This window comes from Myxocyprinus asiaticus, chromosome 46 (genome assembly GCF_019703515.2).
Source record: "Myxocyprinus asiaticus isolate MX2 ecotype Aquarium Trade chromosome 46, UBuf_Myxa_2, whole genome shotgun sequence".
NCBI classification, from domain to species: Eukaryota; Metazoa; Chordata; class Actinopteri; order Cypriniformes; family Catostomidae; genus Myxocyprinus; species Myxocyprinus asiaticus.
In genome coordinates, this window is record NC_059389.1 from 8,805,630 (window position 1) to 8,831,505 (window position 25,876).

At 36.0% G+C, this 25,876-nt stretch overlaps 3 protein-coding genes across 3 annotated transcripts; 1 reads left to right on the top strand and 2 right to left on the bottom strand.

The window, feature by feature from the left end:
- Positions 1–1,450: 1,450 nt before the first annotated feature.
- On the top strand, positions 1,451–9,751 carry psmd13 (proteasome 26S subunit, non-ATPase 13). Its single transcript, XM_051689705.1, has 13 exons — positions 1,451–1,641; positions 2,799–2,877; positions 2,972–3,006; positions 4,072–4,127; positions 4,313–4,356; positions 4,468–4,554; positions 4,726–4,897; positions 5,097–5,176; positions 6,864–6,989; positions 7,176–7,238; positions 7,396–7,476; positions 9,309–9,425; positions 9,529–9,751. The coding sequence occupies exons 1-13, from the start codon at positions 1,541–1,543 to the stop codon at positions 9,622–9,624; spliced, it is 1,137 nt and encodes a 378-aa protein (XP_051545665.1). The 5' UTR covers positions 1,451–1,540; the 3' UTR covers positions 9,625–9,751.
- Positions 9,752–15,063: 5,312 nt separating this feature from the next.
- On the bottom strand, positions 15,064–16,155 carry LOC127435922 (spexin prohormone 2-like). Its single transcript, XM_051689733.1, has 5 exons — positions 15,898–16,155; positions 15,717–15,794; positions 15,573–15,627; positions 15,277–15,354; positions 15,064–15,170 (listed from the first exon to the last, which is right to left on the bottom strand). Exons 1-5 carry the CDS (start codon positions 15,904–15,906, stop codon positions 15,094–15,096), a joined length of 297 nt encoding a protein of 98 aa, XP_051545693.1. The 5' UTR covers positions 15,907–16,155; the 3' UTR covers positions 15,064–15,093.
- Positions 16,156–16,284: 129 nt separating this feature from the next.
- tesmin (testis expressed metallothionein like protein) lies at positions 16,285–23,929 on the bottom strand. The gene is made up of 8 exons (XM_051689713.1): positions 23,827–23,929; positions 22,277–22,380; positions 21,579–21,655; positions 20,992–21,054; positions 20,665–20,767; positions 19,897–20,034; positions 19,333–19,451; positions 16,285–17,166 (listed from the first exon to the last, which is right to left on the bottom strand). Exons 1-8 carry the CDS (start codon positions 23,909–23,911, stop codon positions 16,965–16,967), a joined length of 891 nt encoding a protein of 296 aa, XP_051545673.1. The 5' UTR covers positions 23,912–23,929; the 3' UTR covers positions 16,285–16,964.
- Between the last annotated feature and the right edge of the window lie 1,947 nt (positions 23,930–25,876).

The following is a 25,876-nucleotide window of genomic DNA, read 5'->3' on the forward strand; positions in this document are numbered from 1 at the left end:
GTATTTTGTAATGATAGATAGATAGATAGATAGTGTTTTGGGAAGCCTTCCACAAGCTTCTCACCATAAGTTGCTGGAATTTTGGCCCATTCCTCCAGATAGAACTGGTGTAACTGAGTCAGGTTTGTAGGTCTCCTTGCTTGCACACACTTTTTCAGTTCTGTCCATACATTTTCAATCAGATTGATGTCAGGGTTTTGTGATGGCCACTCCAGTACCTTGACTTTGTTGTCCTTAAGCCATTTTGCCACAACTTTGGAGGAATGCTTGGGGTCATTGTCCATTTGGAAGACCCATTTGCGACCAAGATTTGACTTGCTAGCTGATGTCTCGAGATGTTGCTTCAATATATCAACATAATTTTCCTTCCTCATGATGCCATCTATTTTGTGAAGTGCACCAGTCCCTCCTGCAGCAAAGCACCCCCACAACATAATGCTGCCACCCCCATGCTTCACAGTTGGGATGGTGTTCTTCGGCTTGCAAGCCTCACCCTTTTTCCTCCAAACATAACGATGATCATTATGGCCAAACAGTAAAATTTTTGTTTCATCAGACCAGAGGACATTTCTCCAAAAAGTAAGATCTTTGTCCCCATGTGCACTTGCAAACTGTAGTCTGGCTTTTATATGGCGGTTTTGGAGCAGTGGCATCTTCCTTGCCAAGCGGCCTTTCAAGTTATGTCGACATAGGACTCATTTTATTGTGGATATAAATACCTCACAAGGTGCTTTGCTGTTGTTCGGGGATTGGTTTGCACTTTTCACACCAAACTACATTCATCTCTAGGAGACAGAATGCGTCTCCTTCCTGAGCGGTATGATGGCTGCATGGTCCCATGGTGTTTATACTTGCGTACTATTGTTTGTACAGTTGAACGTGGTACCTTCAGGCATTTGGAAATTGCTTCCAAGGATGAACCAGACTTGTGGCTCTCTACAATTTTTTTTTTTTCTGAGGTCTTGACTGATTTCTTTTGATTTTCCTATGATGTCAAGCAAAGAGGCACTGAGTTTGAAGGTAGGCCTTAAAATACATCAACAGGTACACCTCCAATTCAGTACACCTCCTATAAGAAGCTAATTGGCTAATTGTCTAAAGGCTTGACATAATTTTCTGGAATTTTCCAAGCTGCTTAAAGGCACAGTTAACTTAGTGTATGAAAACTTCTGACCCACTGGAATTGTGATATAGTCAATGAAAAGTGAAACAATCTGTCTGTAAACAATTGTTGTAAAAAATACTCGTGCCATGCACAAAGTAGATGTCCTAAACGACTTGCCAAAACTATAGTTTGCTAATATGAAATCTGTGGAGTGGTTAAAAAATGAGTTTTAATGACTTCAACCTAAGTGTATGTAAACTTCTGAATTCAACTGTAGGTAGACAGATATATAGATAGACAGTGTCTTTCCTCCGATCCTCTAGGTGACGGTAGCGCTCAGTTCTCTTCTGCGTTGCAATTGGTGAAGAAGATCGAATCGTGACAGCAGCGAGAGCTTCATTCTTCTTCTCAAATACTCAAACATTAACATTCAAGATGAAAGATGTCATCGGATACCTCAAACAACAGCAGAGCAAGAGTCCGACGCCTGAGATGGCCTCGGAATGGCACTCACTGGATGATCTTTACAACAGAAAGTATGAAATATGCGTGTTTATTCAGTGAATGTGGGCTAGCTGAGTCATTTAGCATGCTAAGCTAAAGCAGTCTTACTTCACATATACTAATTCATATAATCCGCTTTGTGCACTTTAAATTGAGTTTTTAGATAGTTCCTTTTTATTGTATAATGTTTATATGTATGTTGTTGTAGTTATTTTAAAACGAGCGCTTGTATGTTTATGTGGCTAGTAGGAAGCCATTACTGCACTATGAAATCTCTAGTTCATGTATTATTTTCAAGTGTTGCATCTGAGATGTGATTTTTAAAGTTATAGAAGCTTAAAGTGTACAGATACCTACTGTAATCTACTGCTTTAAAAACATCAACAATAGTTCACCCAAAAATGAAAATTCTCATTATTTACTCGCCTTCATGCCTTCCCAGATGTTTGTCTGTCTTTCTTCTGCTGAACACAAACTAAGGTTTTTAGAAGAATATCTATGCATTGTATGGAGCCCTGTAGGTCCATACAATGCAAGTGAATGGTGATCAGGCCTTTGAAACTCCAAAACGCACAAAGTCAGCATAAAAGTAATCCATAACACTCCAGTCGTTTAGTCAATGTCTTCGGACGCGATCCAGTTGGATTTGTGTGAGAACAGACCTAAATGTAACTCCTTTTTCACTGGACATTGCACTGGATTGCCATTGCAATCATTAGACACAATCATGATTTCAAGGTTGATTACACTTACTAGCGTTTGACGCATGAGTGTTAGATGGCGTTAAAGGAAGTGTAATCAAGCTTGAAATCATGATCGCCAAGAAGACTGCTGTCAAGATGTACAGATAAAAAAGGAGTTATATTTTGGTCTGTTCTCACCCAAAACCAACTGGAATGCTTCAGAAGACATTGACTAAACCACTGGAGACTTATGGATGTTTATACATATCATACACATCTCAGATGGCATGAGGGTGAGTAAATGATGAGACCATTTTAATTTTATGGTGCACTATTCCTTTAAGAGGTTAAAATAGCAACCATACAGTTGATATCTGGAACGATAGATAGATACTCTTAAACCAATCAGCGCAATTGCAGAAAAGTTTGACAGTATTTGACACATTTTATTCTTGCTGATGTGAATATCAGTTTATTGAACACTTGTTTGCTCTTTCTTTTGAAAGATTGTGGCATCAGTTGACTCTGAAGTTGACCGTCTTCGTGCAGGACCCGTATTTCGCCAAAGGGGACGGTCTCATTCAGGTATGATATCGGATCAGAATTTGGCTGGATCTGTTCACTTCATAAATGTTATCAGAAATGTTTTAAACATCTGATTCTAATTTGTTTTCCACAGCTCTATGAAAACTTCATCAGTGATTTTGAACACAGGTAAGAAGCATTTCTGATGATGAGACATACATAATATATGCGAGCGCTCCACAGGAGGAATAACAGATTTGCGCAAGTTTCGTAAGGTTTATGAATTGAATCATTTTTAAACAGATTGAAAAACTTATTGGAAAACGGGAAAATGTATATGTCGAAAATTTTACAATTCCTAATATTGGCCGATTTGTTGGTCAACCACTGATAATCAGTGATTATGTACATGGGCCTTAAAGGTATAGTTCACCCAAAAATGAAAATTCTCTCATTATTTACTCAACCTCATGCCATTCCATATGAGTATGACTTTCTTTCTTCTGCAGAACACAAAGATTTTTAGAAGAATATCTCAGCTCTGTAGGTGTATTCAGTGGTGGCCAGAACTTTAAAAGTTCAAAAAGCATAAAAAGGCATCATAAAAGTAATCCATATCCCCTCCAGTGGTTTAATCCATGTCTTCAGAAGTGATATGATAGGTGTGTGTGAGAAACGGATCAATATTTAAGTCCTTCTTTACTTTAAATCTCTGCTTTCACATTCTTCTTTTGTTTTTGCCGATTCACATTCTTTATGCATATCGCCACCTACTGGGCAGGGAGGAGAATTTAAAAAAGGATTTAAATATTGATCTGTTTCTCACCCACATCTATAATACTGCTTCTGGAGGTATGAAATTTAACCGCTGGTGTCCTGTGAATTACTTTTATGCTGCCTTAATGTCCTTTTGGAGCTTCAAAGTTCTGAACACCATTCTCTTGCATTGTAAGGACCTTGAGAGCAGAGATATTTTTCTAAAAATCTTTGTATGTGTTTAGCAGAAGAAAGCCATACACATCTGGGATGGCATGAGGGGGAGTAAATAATGAGAGAATTTTCATTTTTGGGTGAACTATTCCTTTAATTATTTTCCTGCAACTCTAAAGCAATTCATCACTTTAGAACATCAGCTCATTGTAATTGTTTCATATTTCTGAAAAGCTATTATGTAATAATATATATATATATATATATATATAATATTGAATACCATTTAAAAAATGTAGTTTATTCATGTCTTTGTTTTGACAGAATCAACCCACTGTCCTTAGTAGAAATCATCCTTCATGTTGCTAGACAAATGACAGGTAACAGCTGTTCTTGATACTAGAGAACTTAATTTTTGAGTTCATTTTTGTACGAGTGTTCGGTTCATTCTTTTGTGTAGCCCATAACAACAAAAATAGTGCTTGTATTCGTAAACAGTAAACTTTTTATTTTTATTTTTTATAAATGTATAATAATAATTAATATCTGCCTTTTTTATCAACAGATCCAAATACTGCCATCACCTTTCTTGAGAAAACAAAGGAGAAGGTAGGAAGTTGTTTCACTCTCTGAGATTTATTGTCGAGCTCTTATTAGAAAAGAGTTGAAGACTAGATTCACACCATATTGAAATTATTGTTTGTTGATTTACCCAATCAGGTGAAGGCCAGTGATGAGGCTGTCATTCTCTGCAAAACCTCAATTGGTAGTCTTAAACTTGACATCAACGATCTCACAGCGACAAAGGTCATTTATTTTTTTAGTTTACAAATTTGTATCTATTATTTTAATAAGTACTATAGAGTTGTTCTCTTACTGGATTCCCACTTTTATTTGATACTTGGGAAAAGAGAGAGATCTGCACATTTGTTTAATGTTCAAAAAGTCTTATTTATAATATGTTTAATAATTTTGCAGAAATTAATAGAAGAAGCAGAAGAGATGCTGAACAATCTACCAGGTGTGACATCAGTGCACGGACGATTTTACGACCTGTCAAGCAAATATTACCGCATCATTGGCAACCATGCCCTGTACTATAAGGATGCTCTGCGGTACTTGGGTTGCGTGGAAGCAAAAGACTTGCCAGGTAAACATTCTGACTTCTGTTTGTTTACATTTAGTGACTTACTTAGGAAAGCATCGCTCTCTAGTGGCAGCTCGACATTTTTGCAGAAATCAATAGAAAGTATTGTAGGTGTCATTGCAGGTGAAAATTATATAAAGATGCTTGACAATTTGAATTTTGGTTAAATGTTCACTATCACATTGTGATTATTTCACAACAGAAGCAGAGCAGCAAGAAAGAGCTTTCACATTAGGTCTGGCAGGCCTACTCGGAGAGGGCGTGTACAACTTTGGCGAATTGGTAAGTGCCTACAATGCACTGTTTGTACTGCAGTGTTTCCCTTTTTTCAGCAGCAGTGCTGTTGTGCGTGGCGGACCCATATTAATGCTTGTTGGTCAAAGAATAGCTTAAAGCAGGGGTATCAAACTCAATTTCAGCCTGGGCCACATTAGGGTTTATTTGTGCCCTCAAAAGGCCTGTTGAAAATGTGGCACCAGCACCTGCTTTGGTAGCACCAATGCAATTACCAATAATATTACATGTTATGTGCATTTAAATGCACATTTGACAGTACAGCATTGAATTTGAGATTGGGGTGCAGATGAAAATTATATTAACAGTGTTACCACTGTTTCCACATCTGTGGGAAAAAATGAACACCTAATTTTTATATGGCTAAATTGAAATATTCTGACAGTGTGAATAAGTTGGGTCTTCTTTACTGATTCCTTTCCTCATGCTCCTACTGATAAAACTACAGCCATGTCTTGGAATTTCTGAAGACAAACAAAACAACTTACATTTTCCTACAACCAGAGAGCATTACAAGAGTACAGATTTTACACAGATGGAAAACTGATAGCTTGGTCCATTATTGTGAAAATGCACCATAGTTCTTCCATAGTTTTAACAGTGATATTTGTATTAGTTCATGATAACCATAGGTAAAACCATGCATGGCTCCTCACTACCATGATTAGTACCATGGGTTCTATATAAAGAACTATGGCATTTTTGTAATGAAAAAACAGCAGTCTAAATACATTTAGAAAGTTTTTCTGCCACAACTACCATGGTTAATACAGTCAGTGTTTCTATAGTAAATCCATGGTACATATGTGGAAGTGCTGTGATCTGAGAATTGAAAAGCCTTCAAATTTATGTTTTCTCCTGTTTTCTTTGTCAGTGCTGTTTAGAATGTGGGGGGCTGTTTGTTTTAAACTAGTTTCATCACTGAGACATAAGAGTTTTCAACATAAAATTCTGTATCGCATTCAAACTGGTCCCCTCCACACATCTCACTGGTTCACAAGCACATAGTTTGTGTGGTTGAGGCCAGTCCGCAAATTACCGCACCTGCTCTGCGCTCGTGCTGCTTTATCCATGATTGAGCAGTGTTGATAACTGACCCGTGTAGCGCTGTTTCATTCAGAGTTTAAAGCGAGCAAAATGCACTCCAAAACGTACAGATAAGAGGGAAGGCTCATTAATATTAACAAGGAAAGCGCTAACTGATTGTTCAGTGAAATGTTGCGATCCCCTGTCATTCTACGTTTCATAAATTAGCTCGTGGGCCACTTGAAATGAAGTGAGTTTGACACGTGATATGCGGTGACGTCACTGTAAGTAAGTGCGTGTGTTTGTGTGTTTGTGTGTTTGTGTGTTTGTGTGTTTGTGTGTGTGTGTGTGTGTGTGTGTGTGTGTGTGTGTGTGGTGGGGTCTCTTTCGCAGTGTAGAATGCGCACATCTGACTGGGGCTGGCAAGCATTATGTTGCGTCAAGAATATTAAATGAACCATGTGAAATCCCAATCCCATAATTCAGCAGTGGCGCAGCGCCGCTGCAAAATGCATATAGGGAAAACGCTGTACTGGATGTCATTTTCATAGGTTTGAAACAGTCAACTGTACTTGGACTGAAGCAAACTGCCTGTCTGGCACAGTAGATGATTTTGTATGTTGTAACAACATGAATTCGTTACTCACAGCTGATGCATCCTGTCCTGGAGTCATTGAGGAACACAGACAAACAGTGGCTGATAGACACGCTCTACGCATTTAACGCCGGCATTGTGGAGCAGTTCCAAGCCTTGAAGACTGCCTGGGGTCAACAGGTGAGCAAACAGTTTGTTATATTGGAAGCGTCATAATTAGACTCAGCATTTAAGATATCAAGTGGTTTTCCACTGCAAATGTATTCAAGAGGATTCCAAGTATAAATTAAGTTATATTGTTACAATACAATGTGAACCTGCATGACTTTATATTGTATTAACAATGGATTTTGTTTCTCTCCAAAGCCTGATCTTGCAGCTAAAGAGGCCAAACTAATGCAGAAGATACAGTTACTCTGTGTAATGGAGGTATAAATGTTTTGTAATTATCTCCAAATGGTTATATTGTCATCGAGTTAATTGGTACATAATTATGCGCTAATATAAAAATAGACACAAAAAGAGTTACTATTACTGTAAACAACAGTACTAAAAAATGCTAATGATTGATTGTCTTCATTCATAGATGACTTTCACAAGGCCAGCCAATCACAGGCAGCTGACTTTCCAGGAAATTGCTAAGAGTGCCAAAATCCAAGAGAATGAGGTTTGTTTTTTCACTCTTTTATCTCTTTAAGCTCGGATAGGCAAAAAACTAAATTATCTAAATATTAATAACTACAATCTTGACCAACACAAAATAGGTAGCGTTTTAAAGCTTAGAAGCTGTAATTTACAATGCATGTAGGCATTATGACCAAATTTAAACAAGTGCTTTGAAATTTGCTGACAAATCAGAAGTGTTCCATTTTGATAATTTATTAATTTTGCATAGTACATATTATTGTAATCTGTAAAAACATCAAACTGATCAAATAGCCATGTGTCATATGTCATTGAAAAGCTTTAAAAGAGTAGAATACAACCAGCCTATTTGTTTTACTCATAGACAAAAATATAGCGAGTAATAGCTAAGTATGTGTTTTTAACATACATGTTACATGTAAAGAAGTGTTGCTTATATACTATTACTTAGAGGTGATTATCTTTAAAACAAGCCCACACACAATGTAATCAGTTGCATAGATCATTAAGTAATCCACGCGAAGCACAATGTGCACATAGCACATATCTGGCTAAAATCTGGTTTGCTTTCTTGGATCAGATTGCTTCATTGGAAATTATGTAGTACGTTGTCATGGAATGCTAAACCAGTCGTATTAGGATTCAGATCATTGCAACCAGAGATGGAAGTCATCCAAATATGGGCAGAGAGGATTGTTTACTCTAATTACATATGGCCTCCAGGATATGGTGCCAAGTACATGACACAGACTCAGTGATGGCTCAAATGACACAGAGGCTGTGTCTTGTTTGGAAGGATGTGTCCTCCGGAGGTCGCATTTGTCGGCCGTATACGTCATTGAGGCTGTCTCGTTTCAGAAAAGCGAGTAGGACACTTCGAATGCAGCCTTTGAATGCGACCTTCTTTCACGGGAATTTGGAGGATGCATGAGGTGTATCCTTCGTGGGCACTCACAACCCACAATTCTTTGCTTCAACGGAAATGTCTAAAAAGAATGACGCCAATTTGCCCATAAATATGATGTTCAAACGCAAAGAATGTTAATTCCCAAGTTGAAGTACCTCAGTAGATGGGTGCAGAGTATAAATATGTATAATTATATTAATATATAATTAAAATAAAATATTAGACTAAAAGTGCAACTGTAAAATCTATTTTCTTTTCCCTTACATCATTATAACTCTTCTAAAATGTACCTCATACATTCCCTTCCAGAGGGACTTTATTCCCTTCTCACTCAAAGTGCTCGCACTTGTTAAAGAGTGGCGTGCTGTCATAGCAACCGTGTTACGTTCCATTTCCGTTTGTCCTACGAAGGAGGACACTCGGTATACTGCATCCTTCAAAGGACGCGTCCTACCTAGCATGCAGCCTTCCAAACGAGACACAGCCAGAATGAAACTGAATGAGATCTTGTTACTCATGAGATCAAACACTTGACCCTCCTTGTTTTTTTTTTTTGTTTTTTTTAGTTATAAGCCTTTAATTTTGGGTATGCCACTGAAACAGGATCTTTATGTGTTTATCTTTATGTACCTCAGAACTTAAAGGGTTTTTTTTGTTTATTTTTTTTAAATGAACAATTTGATGTCATATTCATATTGGATTTGTGTGCATTAGTGACTTCCAATTAAAAGGTTTTTCTTTATTATTTTTTATCGCTTCTGGAGAGTTATTACTACTTTGGCTAATCTTGTGTTCTCCTCAGACAACCAGTTTTCCAGACACTGATTACACCTGTTATTAATTAAGGATTTTCAGTCACCATTGAGAGTGCAGTTTAATCCTGGACTAGTCTTAATCTGTGTCTGGGAAATCTGTCCAGACATTCCAGTGATTATCCTCTTCCTCAGGTGGAGCTGTTGGTGATGAAGGCTCTCTCTGCTGGACTGATCAAGGGAAGTATTGACGAGGTGGACCAGAAAGTTCACATGACCTGGGTTCAACCCAGAGTACTGGACTTGCAGCAGGTACGTCCGCCTTAAAGGATTTCTGGAGCAGTATTTTAGTGTTATTGGTTTCTTAGTAATTTAATATTTAGAGTTTACCAAGTTTTCTTTCCCAACTCCACAGATTAAGGGCATGAAGGATCGTCTGGACTCCTGGTGTGGAGATGTTAAGAACATGGCCATGCTGGTGGAACACCAGGCTCAGGATGTCCTCACTTAGAAATTCCCTGTACACTGTCTGACCCAACCGAAATGTCCCTTATATTGCATTCTCCCCAAGTCTCCAGTTCTTTGCGTGATACATGTCAGTATCTTCAATATGTCATTAAAGCAACTTGTTTTCACAACTGTTCTTTTGTTTTTATTTTTTTGTGTGCATTGGGAAAAGTCGGACTTTTCTCTGCTGTACTGATATCAACGTTGCGAACATAAAATTTAAGTACAAATTTGTGAGCACAAATACATTTGTCATATGAATGATTGAGAAATGTGTGTTATTTCTGTATTGGCAGCTTAATTCAGCAGCATTACAGAAAAGCCAGAATATAGTTTGGTTCCAAGAAGCAAGTGTCCGAAAATAACTTCCTTTCAGGGGCATGTTTTACCATTATGAAGGAACATGTTTTCTAAAATTACAAAAAAAAAAAAAAAAAATCTGAGTAATTATCTTATGTTTCATGCAGAATTTATATCTAGGCCTAGAATAGAATATTAAGAAATATATCTGATACTATAAATACAACAGAAGAACTCATTATGTGGTAGCTTTTTTGCCCCCATATTTTGAATTTTTGGGCATTTTTTGTCACATTTGGTGGCATTTTTGCCCCAAGCCCCCATTATTTTCTGACCCTGGTTCAGAACTTTTAGGAATGTGTGACCTCGCTGATTTCTGAAATCTAAATTGAAATGCAGTTACTCCCACGCACACAAATTATAGTGCCCACTTCCTGTCCTGAAACAATGCAACTTGCTGTAAATAAGCAGTACGAACTCTCAGTAAGCCAAGACTAAAACGAAACGATGCTTTTATCCGTAGGCTTACTATTGCACAGGCCAAATATATTTTTCTTGGTCAAAGCTTTCTGCAGACATTTTTTTCTGGTTAGCTTTGATGGATCTGATTCATCTTTGTATCTTAATGTCTTTTGGTTGTCTCGGTGGAGAGGTCAGTTTTTGGTAATGGAGCCATCAATCCATTGTGAATTAATACTGGATTACAGTACCATTTCAAAGCACTTAAGACTTTAAGGTCTTATAATTTCTTGTATCGTAGGGTCATCTGACATTGTATTACGGGACCAACGTTACCTTTGAAAATTGTGTTATTAGGAAAATGATCACAGAGGAACTATTTTAGAAACGGATGCTATCACTCAAGTGCATGACATAAATGTCCTCCTTTACATCATTTGGGTGAAACATGGCTACTATAATGCAACTGAATTTAAAAGTTTTTACTGAAATGCTGACCTACTGCATAGTTGTACATTTATTGGAAGCTTATTTTTTGCCTAGATCTAAATATTTTACTTCTTAAAGGTGCACTAACTTTTGTCCTTGTGTCATCTTGGACTTACACTGACACCTAGCGGCTTGGATGCAGCATAATGTAAAATCAATAGTTTTCAGTTTCCGATGGCATTGTAGAAATTTTGTATTCACAGTCAGCCATGATTAATCAGTGAGTGAAAGTGTCAAATAACTGGATGGTTACTGAGATTAAGCGAGTAGTATTCGGCTGGTCATGTGATTTTAACATGGCTGCCCCCATGAGGGGACCCTCTCCATGTAGAATAAAACAGCTTTTATAAAGTTTGATATGACTGGAGTCTTCATTTTAATGTGAGTGCTCATGATTTCCTACATATATTGAAAAATTACAATTCATGTCTTTAGGAGTTAAACTTTTGTAATTAGGAAAAATTACTGAGTGTACCTTTAAATGATCTAGGTAAAAAAAATTATAGTCTTTCAGTTATGTTGGTTGCTGACCCCTAAACATAAAATGTACAAAATACAATGACCGTGAAAGTATATTAAAATATAGGCTAAATATTTTAATTGATTCAGACCATTGTGCCACCAATTGAAGTGTTCAAATACATTCTTTTTAATTATCAAAGGTTAAATAGGCTTCATAAGGAGGAATGCTCAGAGACAGACATGTTATTCTTCAGCAGCACCAGGACATTACTTGTAGTTCTCCGAATGTGCCAGGATCCATCCAGAAGGCCCCAGGATGGTCACAAACATGGTTGTCAATGCGATAACTTGCTCCTGCATCAAGATCACAATGCAAATCATGAGCTTTTGAACTGTATTAGACAATATTGCACTTTTAAGACTTGCATAAGAATGCATAAAACTTCAAACTTGTTTGTTAAAGGGGAACTAGAATGGGATTTATTTGTAACACTTTACAATAAGGTTTATTTTTTATTAAAAAAAAAAAATCTCGTATTGTAAATGTTAAAATTATTATGATGAATAGAATTTTTTTAAACAAATCATTTTTTGTTGTTCTCAATTTGTAAGCATGTAATTCTGGTTCTGTTCACTCCCATCTCCCTCCAAAAAGACTAATTTTGTTCCACTAAATGGCAGCAAGTACTAGAAAGAAAAAATGTCCTCTATCACCTTCACAATATGCCGTTTTGAAATATATGTGGCGCTCTAACACATTTTATCCCTCAAAGATGTGCTCGTCCATGGAAATTCATATTTTTCAATTTTCAGTTCATGCACCACACCCATTCATCGAATATCTCGGCCTCTGAGTGGACTAGAAGCTCAGTGGTGTCATTAGGCATCATTAGAAAGCTGAGATCCTCATCGTTGCGATGATTTATACAATTATATCATCAATAGTCGGTAAGCTATATTTTCGATTTGTTTAGCATACTTTTCCTGCTGGACTGCATATTTTGTTCTGGACATGTAAGATATAACATTGGATTATTCAAGCAAGCTCATAGACAATTAAAAAATTGCAATTTTTTTGAAAACTGCCTAAGGTAAGAGCGGATATAAAGTTTTTAGCTATTTGGGGCTTAAAGCAGCAGTGATCGGCGCATTAAATAGATGTTTGTATTTTACTATATTTCACTTTGTGATTCTTTTGAAAATCTTTCAAACTGATATAAGAGCAACAAAATAAACTGTTGCATTCCTGAGAATGAGAGCTTTCATTTGATATTTAAGTGCTACTTCAAAGACTTTTAAATTCATATTAATATTTCTACCACATAACCTCTAGGTGGAGCTGCTTTTTTCGACGCAAATGTTTTCAAGCCTTATTTTGTTATTTTATGTAACATTAATGCAGAATTGATTGTAAAATGAAACTGAACTTTGATATGAAAAGTTTAGATTCTAAGCTTTCAAACGATACCCCATATGCCGGACTTATGTATTCGGACACTTGAACATTTTAAGTGTAAACTTTTGTTGCAACACAGCGCCCCTTTTGGACCCGCTGGCGGGTCCGCAGAGTTGAAAAGATTAATTAATGCTGTATTGTTCATTGTTAGTTCATGTTAACTAATGTTAACAAATGGAACCTTATTATAAAGTGCTACCGATTTATTTTACTAGCAACCATGATGACATTGACTTTGTCAACACTGTCCAATTAAAATATGTAATATTAATCTGTGATTGCATATTTCAGCACACACTGAAATAAATATTTCAGTCTGCATATTAAAATGCAATATATTTCATAAGTGTGGAATAATAATATGCATATTAAGACACTTTAAGGGATAGTTCACCCCAAATCCCTTGAAGAACATCTCAGCTTTGTAGGTTCATACAATGCAAGTGAATGGTGACCAGAACTCCAAAAAGGAAATAAAGTCAGCATAAATGTAATCTATAACACTCCAGTGGTTTAATCAATGTTTTCTGAAGCAATCCAGTTGATCTTTGGCGAGAACAGACCAAAATGTAACTCCTTTTTCTCTTTACATCTTGTCATAGCAGTCTCTTGGTAAGATCATTACTTCTAGCTCAATTATGCTTCCTAGCGTTTGATGCATGTACAGAGAGTTAGATGATGCTATAGGAGGTGTAATCGAGCTTGAAATTATGATCACCAGGCCAAGACTGCTGTTGTCAATATTTCTAGTGAAAAAGGAGTTATATTTTGGTCTGTTCTCACCCAAAACCAAATGGATCGCTTCAGAAGACATTGATTAAACCACTGGAGTCTTATGGATAACTTTTATGCTGACTTTATTTCCTTTACAGAGCTTTTGGAGTTCTGGTCACCATTCACTTTCATTGTGTGGACCTACAGAGCTGAGATATCCTTCATAAAATTATTTGTTTGTGTTCTGCAGAAGAAAGAAAGTCATACATATCTGGGATGGCATGAGAGGGAGAAAATGATGAGAGAATTTTCATTTTGTGGACTATCCCTTTAACCCACACACATAAAAAATTTTTAAAAAATAATAATAAAAAAGAAATTATGAATTCCATTGCATCAGATATCAATGTATCAATCAAAGTGAGATCTGCAAACAAATGATGCTAGATGTTTTCTCAAAACTAACTTCTCTTTTCAAGTAACTTTTGCTGGTCCCAACACCATTTCAAAGGATGTATGAAGTCAGTTCCCCTCAAGTTTAGAGAAATGCCCTAGCAGAGTAACCACAGGTGTTGTTCATACTGTAACTATGGACATGTTTCTCTAAGTTTGACAACCAGAAAGTATAAAAATACATCTTGCCTTTCTTTTGAACAGAATATCTATTGTTTTAGAAGTGTGCTCATTCTATCCTTCTCAATAATTAATGCCACTTGGTTTATTACTTTGTACATGTACTTTACATTGTACTCTTTATTTAATATTAGAATGGTTTGCTGAAAGAAAGTTGTGTAACTCTGGAGAAGTGAAACTATCTGCTGGCTAAAAGCATGGTGACAAAGTACTTGCATACTTTGCAGGTCAGTTTTGAGTCTGGGTCCTCACTGTAATCAAATCTGTCAAGTCATGTGAGATACTAAATTCCCCTGTTATACAAAGGACATACTGTGGGAGAGTATCGGCATAAAGTGTTCACTGAACACTATACAGCACATGTGTATGTGATGGGAGGGAAGGAAGCCATTTCTATATGAGCAGATACCACATCTGGCTCACATGATCTGATCTCTCCTTTTGCAGCTGATGGACTATGGCAGTGAGGTAGAGGCATTTAAGGGCATATGAAATACCTCAGCTGCCTTGTCTGAATAAATGTCTATGTACACACAATGACCACTGTTGATTAAGACAAGTGCAACTAAAAGTGTAAAGCAACTGAAACAAATCTATGAGCAAAATATAACCATATACATTATGACACCCAAAACATGTGATATGGTTCTCAGAAAGCTTGTTAACATATCTGGTCAAACCAGAGAATGATTTATTACTTTTATTTATAAAACATGACTGACATTGTCGAAATTATTTTGATTGTGAACAATTAACACACAGAAAAGGATGTAAGTGAAAATGAACCAAAAAAGCAGTATAGTTGATAGAAATGATCCAATCCTATCTAAACAGTAGACATCCTTACACAGCATACAAAAAACACATTTCTTTTCCCCCAAATATCTGACATAAAAAGATTTATTTTGAATTTAAGAAATTACAAAATATGCCACACTGTACACAGACGCCCTACTCCAGCTAACGGAAAACAAAGTTCTGTGTTGTGATCATCCCTGATGGTTTTCTTGCATTCAACGAATTCAGTTTTTGAAACCCTGAAAACACAACAGTCAAGATTATGGAAGGCAAACTGAGTCAACTCAAAAACTTACTTTAACAACAATTTCACACATTAAGGTATAATAGGTTATTGATTCACACCTTTTAGAACTGCATACCAGCTTTTCAACCCTGAATTAGATATAATGTCATCAATGTCAGGGACAAACCGTCTTCCATCTAGGAAAAAAGAAACAGTACATTCATTCTGAATATAACCTGGATGACAACAAAACAAAAACTAGACACATGTATCACATTTGCTTCGGATGTGCATTTTTAATTTTTATTTATAATGCTCTATAATCCAATCACAGTTACATGGTTACAACACACTGAAGATAAGCATTAACAGGCTATTGATTTGATTACTCTAAATGTATTAAGGAAAAACTCACATTTTCCCTTTAGGTAAAGCATTGACTGTGGTCCCCAGTTCTTAGACAATGTGGTCTGTTATTACAAGACATTTACAGTAAATGCATAAGAAAAAAGGTTTCAAGGTAAATTTGTGAGGTTGAGTCATTATCGAAAAAAATTACCTTTTGAATGCAATGACCCTCAATGACCAGTAGAAATAGCACAACTGAGAAAGTCCATAAAATCCACATTCTTGATATCTATATGCAAAAGGGAAGTATGGATAGATAAAAATGATCTAGCACTACTTATGCTAATGTATTCTAAACACAAAATAATATGAATATGCATGTGCATATTTACCATTTTCATCCGATCAAGAATCGTTTATGATCAGAAGAAACCATCTATCTGAACAGTCCAGTTCTCTTCTCCTCTATTTATGTCCTTCTTCAACAACAGGACCCAAGGTTCAATACGACCCCCTGCGAGAGACATCGCTTGCTTGTACCTTGTCCTATCATGGGAATTCTCTCTACATTAACCTGCACAAAAAGCTTGACGTCAAGAGCACCACTGCCATAATGAAGATCAATACGATGAGGTTTTCCCGACAACTGTCTCTAAAATTCTGCACATGAGGAAAACACTCATGATTTTCAGTGACACCCATCATTATCCAAGTCTATTTTAATTCAACATTAAAACTGAAATTACATAACTTGCTTGAATGAAAGGTGATGCAAAATTGACCTTTTTATTGAATAAAATAAGATTTTAAAAATAGGGCAGGATGTGAATCTCTTTATATAACAACATACAGTAACATTTATGTAGAAATACAAAAAATGTCACTGATACATAACAATGTAACAGCTCGATTAAAGAAAAACAACAAACGTCAAAATTAAAAAATGTAATGCATGAACTGTGAGTAAAATAAAAAAGGAATGATTGACACTGACAGAAATTCCCTTAGAAATGCTGTTACTTGAATGTCTCAGAGATTTAAGAGACAGGTCACATTTCTGCACAACAAAAATATTGCAGAACAAGTATTAAGAAATGTGGAAAAACATGTAAACATTGTCCCTGGACAAATGCTTAACGTTTAAAGTTGTCAAAATTACAGCTTTTTATGGATATAGAGGATATAATATATACTCAAAAATATATTCTATAAATAAGCAATCAAATAATACACAAACATTGAGAATTAACAGATATGAATAAATATTAAATAAATAAAATGTGCAATTAAACTCTTGACAAAGTGGTTGTAAATGTGCAATGTAAATTCGAGCCTCTTTTAAAACATCTTTTAAAATTGAACTTCGAAGGAAATGAAAACAGAATCACTTGTTGATAAACTGTATGGTAAACATTTTAAAATAAATTTGGATCTCTACTCTAAGCATGTTGTTCCCAAGCTACAACTGCACATTAAACTGCACATTGGCTGATTTGAATATCGATCTGACAATTTGCATCAAGCACTGGCCGAACTCCTCCAAAATCATCCTCTCAGCGTGAAGCAAATTGTACCCTTCCTTCTCAGCCTCTTCAGCCTGGGCGAGAAGACAGCCACATGTGGCTTCCACTACATCAGGCGTGATGCATGCTAGAGGACACCTATCACAGGAGACACCCTCAGTGACCAAAGGAATAACAAAACCCTACTGCTCTCATTTACTAGCATTTGAAAATAACAAACAAAGCAATGCAGAAACAGCAGTCTGTAACCTTAATCTGGTTGGACAACATTAGGAATAGTATAAAATGTTGCCATAAATGTACAATAACAATCTTAGAAATCCATATCCAATTTTCCTTTAAAGTGACTCTGAGGACCTTTCGATTCACATGATCTACCACAATCTATGGAGATCTTGAAAGACTTAAGCACTTATTTTTGCGGTTTAAACATAATCAATATATCAATCAGCTGCTACATCGCCGTGGGTTCCACTCATTGCCATGACTGACTCCAATTACATACATGTATGTGCTTGCAGTGTCACACTGTCCGTGCAGAACAAGTGGAGGCTGAAGGGAAAAGCCTACTAAATGAGAAATTGGTTACGGGATATAAAAGTAGTAAGGTTAAATTAAATTCAAACATTCGTAAATACTGTGTAGCCATTCACAAAAAAAGTGAGGAACTTACGGTCATCGCATGTTCTTGCTGTCATTGGATATTCTTTCGTGAATCAAAGCGTCCACGAGGTCAAGAAAAATTATTTGGCATGAAGCTTGGGTGTAAAAAATTTAACAGTTCAGGAGGTCCACCACTTTATTGCTCTCAACTGAGCCAATCGCCAGCATCATTGTTGAAAGTTCCTGGGTAAATCTTGATGGTAACACTAGCCCCTTTCATACATACAGCCCTTTCCAAAACATTTACTGCATTTTCAGGTTAGAGGTAATGTGTGTACACGACTCTTTTAAAAATACTGGTAAATTTCTCTTTCCTTTAATGAGAAGTTGTATCATTACCTATACATTTTCATATTGAAGGTATGTGTGAACAGAGCCATACGATTACCAGTTTCAGTTCGTACGAGGTCAGGACGCGATGACGTAAGAAAGTTCTGATGGAGATGACGCAATTACTTCGGGCCGTAACACCGGTGAATTAGAAGTAAGAAAAATGTCAACAAATTTGTCAGATAACTGAAACTAGAGCACTTCTCTTCATCTGAGCAGAAGATATTTTCCAACAGCTTAAAGGAACAGTAAGCATTTTCAATGATTTTCCTGTCATTTACCTGGTTGCATGTGTGAAAGGGGCTAGTTATATACTTCCCTTTAAACAGGAAGAATCTTCAGAGAAATTAATAGGATGCCTGAAGAAAGTCTTTGACCAAAACATTGTAATCTAATAAAGATTTGTAAGCTGCTACAGTGTGCAGGGCTTTTTCTATTTTTTCTGTTGTATTATGTATGCACCTGCCCACGACATATGTTTATTTATAGATTGAATTACTGAAACCTAAATTATATAGCTCATATCAAAAGAAGAAACTGTCAAACCAGTCACGTTAGAGGGTATTTATTTTTTAGAGAACAAACTGTCTTCCCACGACCTTTTTGCCCCATGCCAAGCACTTTTTTCTGGAAAAATGATATCAATTTAGGAAGCAGAGTTGGGAACAAACTACAATATACTTTGAAGAATTAAATGCAAGCATCAAAGATTAATTTATGCTATTTATTAAGGCTAAATTCACTCATTCAATTATTAGTAATTGTTTTCCTTATTTCGTTTCACTTGTATCAAAATGTAATCATTGCAGTTTGCCTTAAAGAACACAAAATGTTCAGATGTTTTACGCATGCTTAACACATGTTCAGAAGCAAAATTTGTTCTGCTCGTGTTTCATGAGTGAGGCCCATTGTATGCAATAAAAAAACTAACATGCAATTAAAAGTGTATGGTGACTGAGGGTAACATTCTGTCAAACATCTCCTTTTGTGTTGTTCCACAGATGAAAGAAAGTGATAAAGGTTTGGAACAACATGAGGGTGAATGAATTACAGAATTTTCATTTTTGAGTGAACTATCCTTTTAAACTGTGTAGCATTCTGGTGTTAAGTCAGCATGCATGTGATCATTTTTACTGAATCATATTATACCATGAAACCCTACAATTCCTGGTGTGGTGACCTTACTTTGCTGGAACTTGGCACTTTTTTGCTCACCAATGAAAGAAAATAGAGCTTAAACACTTTTAATTATTCATTATTATTTGCATACTGTTTCACATTATTACCGTGTCTTACTGGCCTCACATGTACCTGGTTGGGTAGTAGATGCTGGATTCAGGACTGTCCCATGCAGTGCTCTTCTTCTGAGGACTTCTCTCATAGTTCCGACAGCCCACACATTTACAGGTGGAAGTGCACATGATTTGGGCCTGTGTGGGGTTGCAATGTAAGGTGAACCCAAGTAACTCACACTTCTCCAAACATATAATTGGTAACACTGTACAATAAGGTTCCATTTGTTAACATTAGTAAATGCATTAATTATCATGAATAAACAATTAACAATAATATTTGTTACAGCATTTATTAATCTTTGTTAATTTTAGTTAATAGTTAGTTAATACAACTGTTCATTGTTAGTTCATGTTATTTTAAAGTGCATTAACTAATGTTATCTAACACAACTTTTGATTTTAAAAATGTATTAGTATATGTTAAAATTAACATTAACTAAGATTAATAAATGCTTAATAAGTATTGTTCATTGTTAGTTCATGTTAACTGATGTTGTTAACTAATGTTAACAAATGGAACCTTATTGTAAAATGTAATTTAACAAAGACCAGCTGAAATAAACCAGCATAGCCTAGTTACCTCATAACACTCGCAGTAGTTCTTCAGGCAGCCCGAGCGCTTGCAGTTGCAGCCTTTTGTGTGACAACTGTTAACATTCCCTTGTTTCCTTTTGCCAATCTTAGGTCGAAAAGCCCCTGGATTCCTTTCCAAACAGATCTTAGGAACAATGAAAACACACTGATAAGAAATGTATGTATATATATATATATATAAAACACATACTCTTTCTTTATTATTATTATTTTTCACATTTTAGAATAATAGTAAAGTCAGCACAACTATGGAATAACATAAATGGAACTATGGGAATTATGTTGTGACTAAACAAAATCCAAAATAAATAAAAACTATTTTATATTTTGGCATCTTCAAAGTAGTCACCCTTTGCCTAGAATTTGCAGAAATGTACTCTTGACATTTTCTCAACCAACTTCTTGAGGTATTTAAACAGTACTGAAGGAGTTCCCATCTATATGTTGGGCACTTATTGGCTGCTTTTCTTTATTATTTGGTCCAAGTCATCAATTTCAAAAACGTTTTTTTTTTATTAAATTTTAGTTTTATAATAAAATAAATTAATATGGTGGCACAATTATATTTTTGTCTACAAAACTAATTTCAAACATTTAAGCATACACCTTCAGATCAAAAGAATTTTAAGATCATGAGAAACATTTCAGTCAAGTGTTTTGAAACTTTTGACCAGTAGTGTATATAGGATGGGATATATTAAATTGCCAAGATGCAATATATACAGTATATAAAGGTTAATGTGTTGTGGTTCACCTTAATAGCATGGCACCTCTCTGATTCATGCTCAGTATTATTGAAGCAGTTAGTACATTTGCAGTTACTGCATACCTCCCCATTGGCAAAACATTCACAGTAACTGCCAGAGAAATTATTTGGTAAGAGCTGACACAGTTGGTTTCATTGTTCAGAATTATCAGTCATTATGACCAATGCAAGCATAATCTGACACAGTGCTAAATAAAGATAATGGTGAATAACACAACCATGACTTAACAGAGGTCACATTTAATCAAATAAAAAGCCACATGTATTTACTCAAAAAACAATAACAATAATAATAATTTAAAAAGAGGTACTTACAGTTTTAGACATTGAGATTTTGTGCAGTTGCAGGGTCGCTTTGATTTTTCCAGGTTCACAGTACTAAAGAATGATCAGTTACGTTATAGTCAAAACTGAAGGTAAAACTTGTGCCATTAGTTAGACATGTACAGGACAGCTGTGAGGTTTTACTGAAATGATACTCATTCTAGGGATGGGCATTTCAAGTAATTTTGTAGTCGAGTACTCTAACACAAAAAGAAAAAATCAATTATTTACAATTTTGAATTTAAGTTCAACATTTAAATTTTGAAGCTGTTTTTCTTATGAAAAAAGTGCACTATGCATAAACAACAAGATCTAGATTCAAAAATGAACCAAAAAAAGCAAACATACTGTAGTCTTACTAAGTCTTCTGAAGCAATACAATCATGGCAGAATTTTCTTTTTGAGAGAACTAACGGCAATATTTAGGTCAGAGAAGCAGTTTTCATGTTGCTCACGGCAGGCAAAGGCCCAAAGGAAAATCAAATTGCAATATTCAAGTAGTGTTTTTACTGGTTGAATATTTAAAGCTGAATGAGTACTCAATTAAACGATTACTTGTGCACATCCCTAACTCATACCGCTCACTGCCTTTGGTCTGACCGTCCTCTTCCTGCCCAACAGTCTGAGGCTGTGTAGGGCAAATTGTCTGATGGAGCTGAAAAGGTAAAACAAATATTTTAAAATACTAAAATAAATGTTTAAATGTTTGACTTTAAATAAAATAACATTGTAAAGAGTGGAACTGTCAAATCTTGAACATATTACAATTCTCACACTTTTTGACCAATGAATTTCTATTACTTTTTCATTACCTTTCTAGTCATTCATGATAGCTGAATAAGGATTTTTTTTTTATTATTTTATAGAGATTGCTGGGGTGGATTTCCATTTGTGTGGCAGGTACTAAACTTCTGAATTAATAGATTTTAACAATTATACTTATTTGTACACAGCTATCTCCAATAAGACTCTCAACAGTTATCATGCTTGCTTGTGGGGAAATTTTATTCAACACCAGCACTAACAAAGAGTAATATCTAGCTGATTAAAAAAATTAGAGAAGAGCAAAACTAGACAAAAATGTATATTCACCTTAGAAATTTGTCTTTTTAAGATTCTACTCATACCAGTGACTTTTCCAGGCTTAGAAAGTACACTTTTTTTAATTCCCAGATGTTAAAAGGTTATTCATGACTGTGGGAACCCTGGTTAAGTATATTTTCAAGGTTTCACATTGGCTGACGACAATATTGAGTTCCCGGGGCTAAAACATTACCTGTGAAGCATAAGGTCCTGGCATGAGGTTAAATGTGACACCTGGGGATTGCAGATGGGTCTGAGAAGGTCCAGGCAACACTGTTTTCACTCTATGTCCTGCATCTGATGGCAGACCGGAGCCAGGGAGATGATATGAACCAAACCTATTTCACTTACCACTTACACTTTGAAATGATCAATTATCAAATGAAGCACACGTTCATCCAAAATGACAGATATGTATGTATTACATATGTATGTATTCAAGCTATGTATTTTATGCATTCCCTGGAAATCAAACCTATGACCTTTATGTTCCTTGAACCATGCTCTTTCAGTTGAGCAAGCAGAACCACAAGCAATCCATGTGTCAGAATTACTGTTTCTCAACATGTGTTCAGAATTTAAAGGTTAATAGCTAATAGTTGACCCAAAAATAACATCTGACCCTTCGCTAAGCTCTGCCCTCCTTGGTTACGGTCGCTCGCTCTGATAAGCTCTGCACAACTCCCCATAGGAATGAATGGGATATTGCTGTGAACGGCACAGTTTTCAGCAAAATAGTCTCATAATCGGAATGGACAATATTCCTAAGTGGGCTGGAATGAAGAGTGACATTGTAAGGCATATTTATCTAACGTTTTTTTTGTAACAGAAATCATTAAAATACACAGTAATTTGATTCAAAACTGTGGAGACTGTGAATCAGAATAAAGAAAAATGATCACAGTCATTTGATAGTGATTACACACCTGATAACATTAATGTAAGTGAACAGAACTGCTCATAACGTCTCATAACACACTCATTATGATGCTGTGGAACTGTTTATTTACTATAGCTTTTACTATAACATGAATTAATACATAAATGAATTGACGTTCAGTTATTAGCTTTAATTTACCTTGTAAAAAATCTAGGTGTCCTCGCTGATGTTATTCATGCTCATTTGGGAATGAGGACTGACGCAGTTTAATCCATAGTATGCTCTTCTTGACATTTATTTAACTTTTTTTTTTTTTTTTTTTTAAACAAAAACACTGTGTGTATCCTCTCTGGATACCTCATGTCACTATTACAAGTGACCCGGCAACATCGTGCTTTACATTTTTTGGATCATTTTGATAAAATCCCGCTTAAAACTACTCAAACACCCATTACTCCCATAGGCTCTCATTGGAAAATAACAAACGTGTGTCAGAGTAATGGCAGCCCCGGCAACAGCTGCTAAGACAGGACTAGTCAGAAACGGAGCTTAGTGAAGGATCACTTCTGTCATCATTTACTCACCCACATGTTGCTGTTTCTCACCAAAACATACTGTATGCCTTCAGAGAGAAGACTTAGTATGTGATGCATGCACTACTTCTACTACACTTTTGGGTCATTTTTTAAGCTTTAAAGTGAGGCTATATACTGTCATTATATGAAAATACTTCCTTTTGTGTTCAGCAGAAGAAAGTAATACTGGTTTAGAATGACATGAGTGTTAATAAATGATGACAAAATTGTCATTTTTGGGTGAACTATTTCTTTAAAGCGATTCAAAGGTATTAGTGTCTTTTTCACCTTTGCCATGGGGTGGGTGGGTCTCTGTAGAGCAGCTCTGGACTAATGGGTGGGGCAGAGACTCTGTGCTGTGATCTGACATCATTTGATGTGGACCACAGTGGTTCAACATGACAACCTGCCCTTCACCGTTCACATCACACACAACCTATACAGACCGTTTCATGTCACTGAAATGGGTTCAAAACCACTGGCCTGTATATTTTCAAGAGTTTGCAGGTTAGTGTATGAAACTGGTTTAACTGCGCAAACGTAACTTCTAGAAATTATTATGCAATTATAATTTTCATTCATGCTGTCAAACCATGAAAAGACATACTTGTAACTGAAAATACATTGTGTAGGCTCCATGAAAGATACTTATACACAATACAGTTGAAGTCAGAAGTTTACATACACCTTAGCCGAATGAATGTAAAGTAAGTTTTTCACAATTCCTGACATTTAATCATAGACAACATTACCTTTGTTTGGTCAGTTAGGATTACTACTTTATTTTAAGAATAAAAAATGTCAGAATAATAGTAGAGAGAATTATTTATTTCAGCTTTTATATCTCTCATCACATTCCCAGTGGGTCAGAAGTTTACATACACTTTGTTAGTATTTGGTGGCATTGCCTTTAAATTGTTTAACTTGGGTCAAACTTTTTGGGTATCCTTCCACAAGCTTCTCACAATATGTTGCTGGAATTTCAGCCCATTCCTCCGACAGAACTGGTGTAACTGAGTTAGGTTTGTAGGCCTCCTTGCTTGCACATGCTTTTTAAGTTCTGCCCACAAATTTTCTATTGGACTGAGGTCAGGTCTTTGTGATGGCCACTCCAATACCTTGACTTTGTTGTTCTTGCAAACTGTAGTCTGTTTTTTATGGCTGTTTTGGAGCAGTGGCATCTTCCTTGCTGAGCAGCCTTTCAAGTTATGTTGATATAGGACTTGTTTTACAGTGGATATAGATACTTGTCTACCTGTTTCCTCCAATATCTTCACAAGGTCCTTTGCTGTTGTTCTGGGATTGATTTACACTTTTTGCACCAAAATACGTTTATCTCCAGGAGACAGAATGCATCTCCTTCCTGAGCGGTGTGATGGCTGCGTGGTCCCATGGTGTTTATACTTGCGTACTATTGTTTGTAAAGATGAACGCAGTACCTTCAGGCATTTGGAAATTGCTCCCAAGGATGAACCAGACTTGTGGAGGTCCACAAATTTTTTTCTGAAGTCTTGGCTGATTTCTTTTGATTTTCCCATGATGTCAAGCAAAGAGGCACTGAGTTTGAAGGTAGGCCTTAAAATAAATCCACAGGTACACCTCCTATCAGAAGCTAATTGGCTAACTGTCTAAAGGAGTGACATAATTTTCTGGAATTTTCCAACCTGCTTAAAGGCCCAGTTCACTTAGTATGTAAACTTCTGACCCACTGGAATTGAGATATAGTCAATTAAAAGTGAAACAATCTGTCTGTAAACAATTGTTGTAAAAAATTACTCATGTCATGCACAAGGTAGATGTCCTAAACGACTTGCCAAAACTATAGTTTGCTAATATTAAATCTGTAGAGTGGTTAAAAAATGAGTTTTCATGACTTCAACCTAAGTCTATGCAAACTTCTGACTTCAACTGTATATCATCCAGTGATGGGTAGAGTAAATAATCTTTGTCCTTTGATAATGATTTGTGTCCAATTAAATGGAAACGTATGCGAGTTACTCTCAGTGGCGCTGCAGATTTTGAGCAGCCTTTAGAGGTGGCATAGAAAATAATTTTTTTGAATTTTAAAAAAAGGGCCATGTGTCCGTTAGATGCGGCCGGTGTGCGGCCTCCTTAATTTAACCTGACGCTCCAAATTTACGTTGAGAAATATGTTTGAAAAGACAGGCTACTGTGCAATGAGCAGCCCTATTTATATATATCTATAATCATCTGGAAAATCTTCTGATTATCAATGTGTGAAAAAGGCATAAATTCCAAGCCAAGCTGTTTCAAACCCATATGACTTTCCTTCGTGAAACACAAAAGATGTTAGAATGCACAATGATAGCCTCAGTCA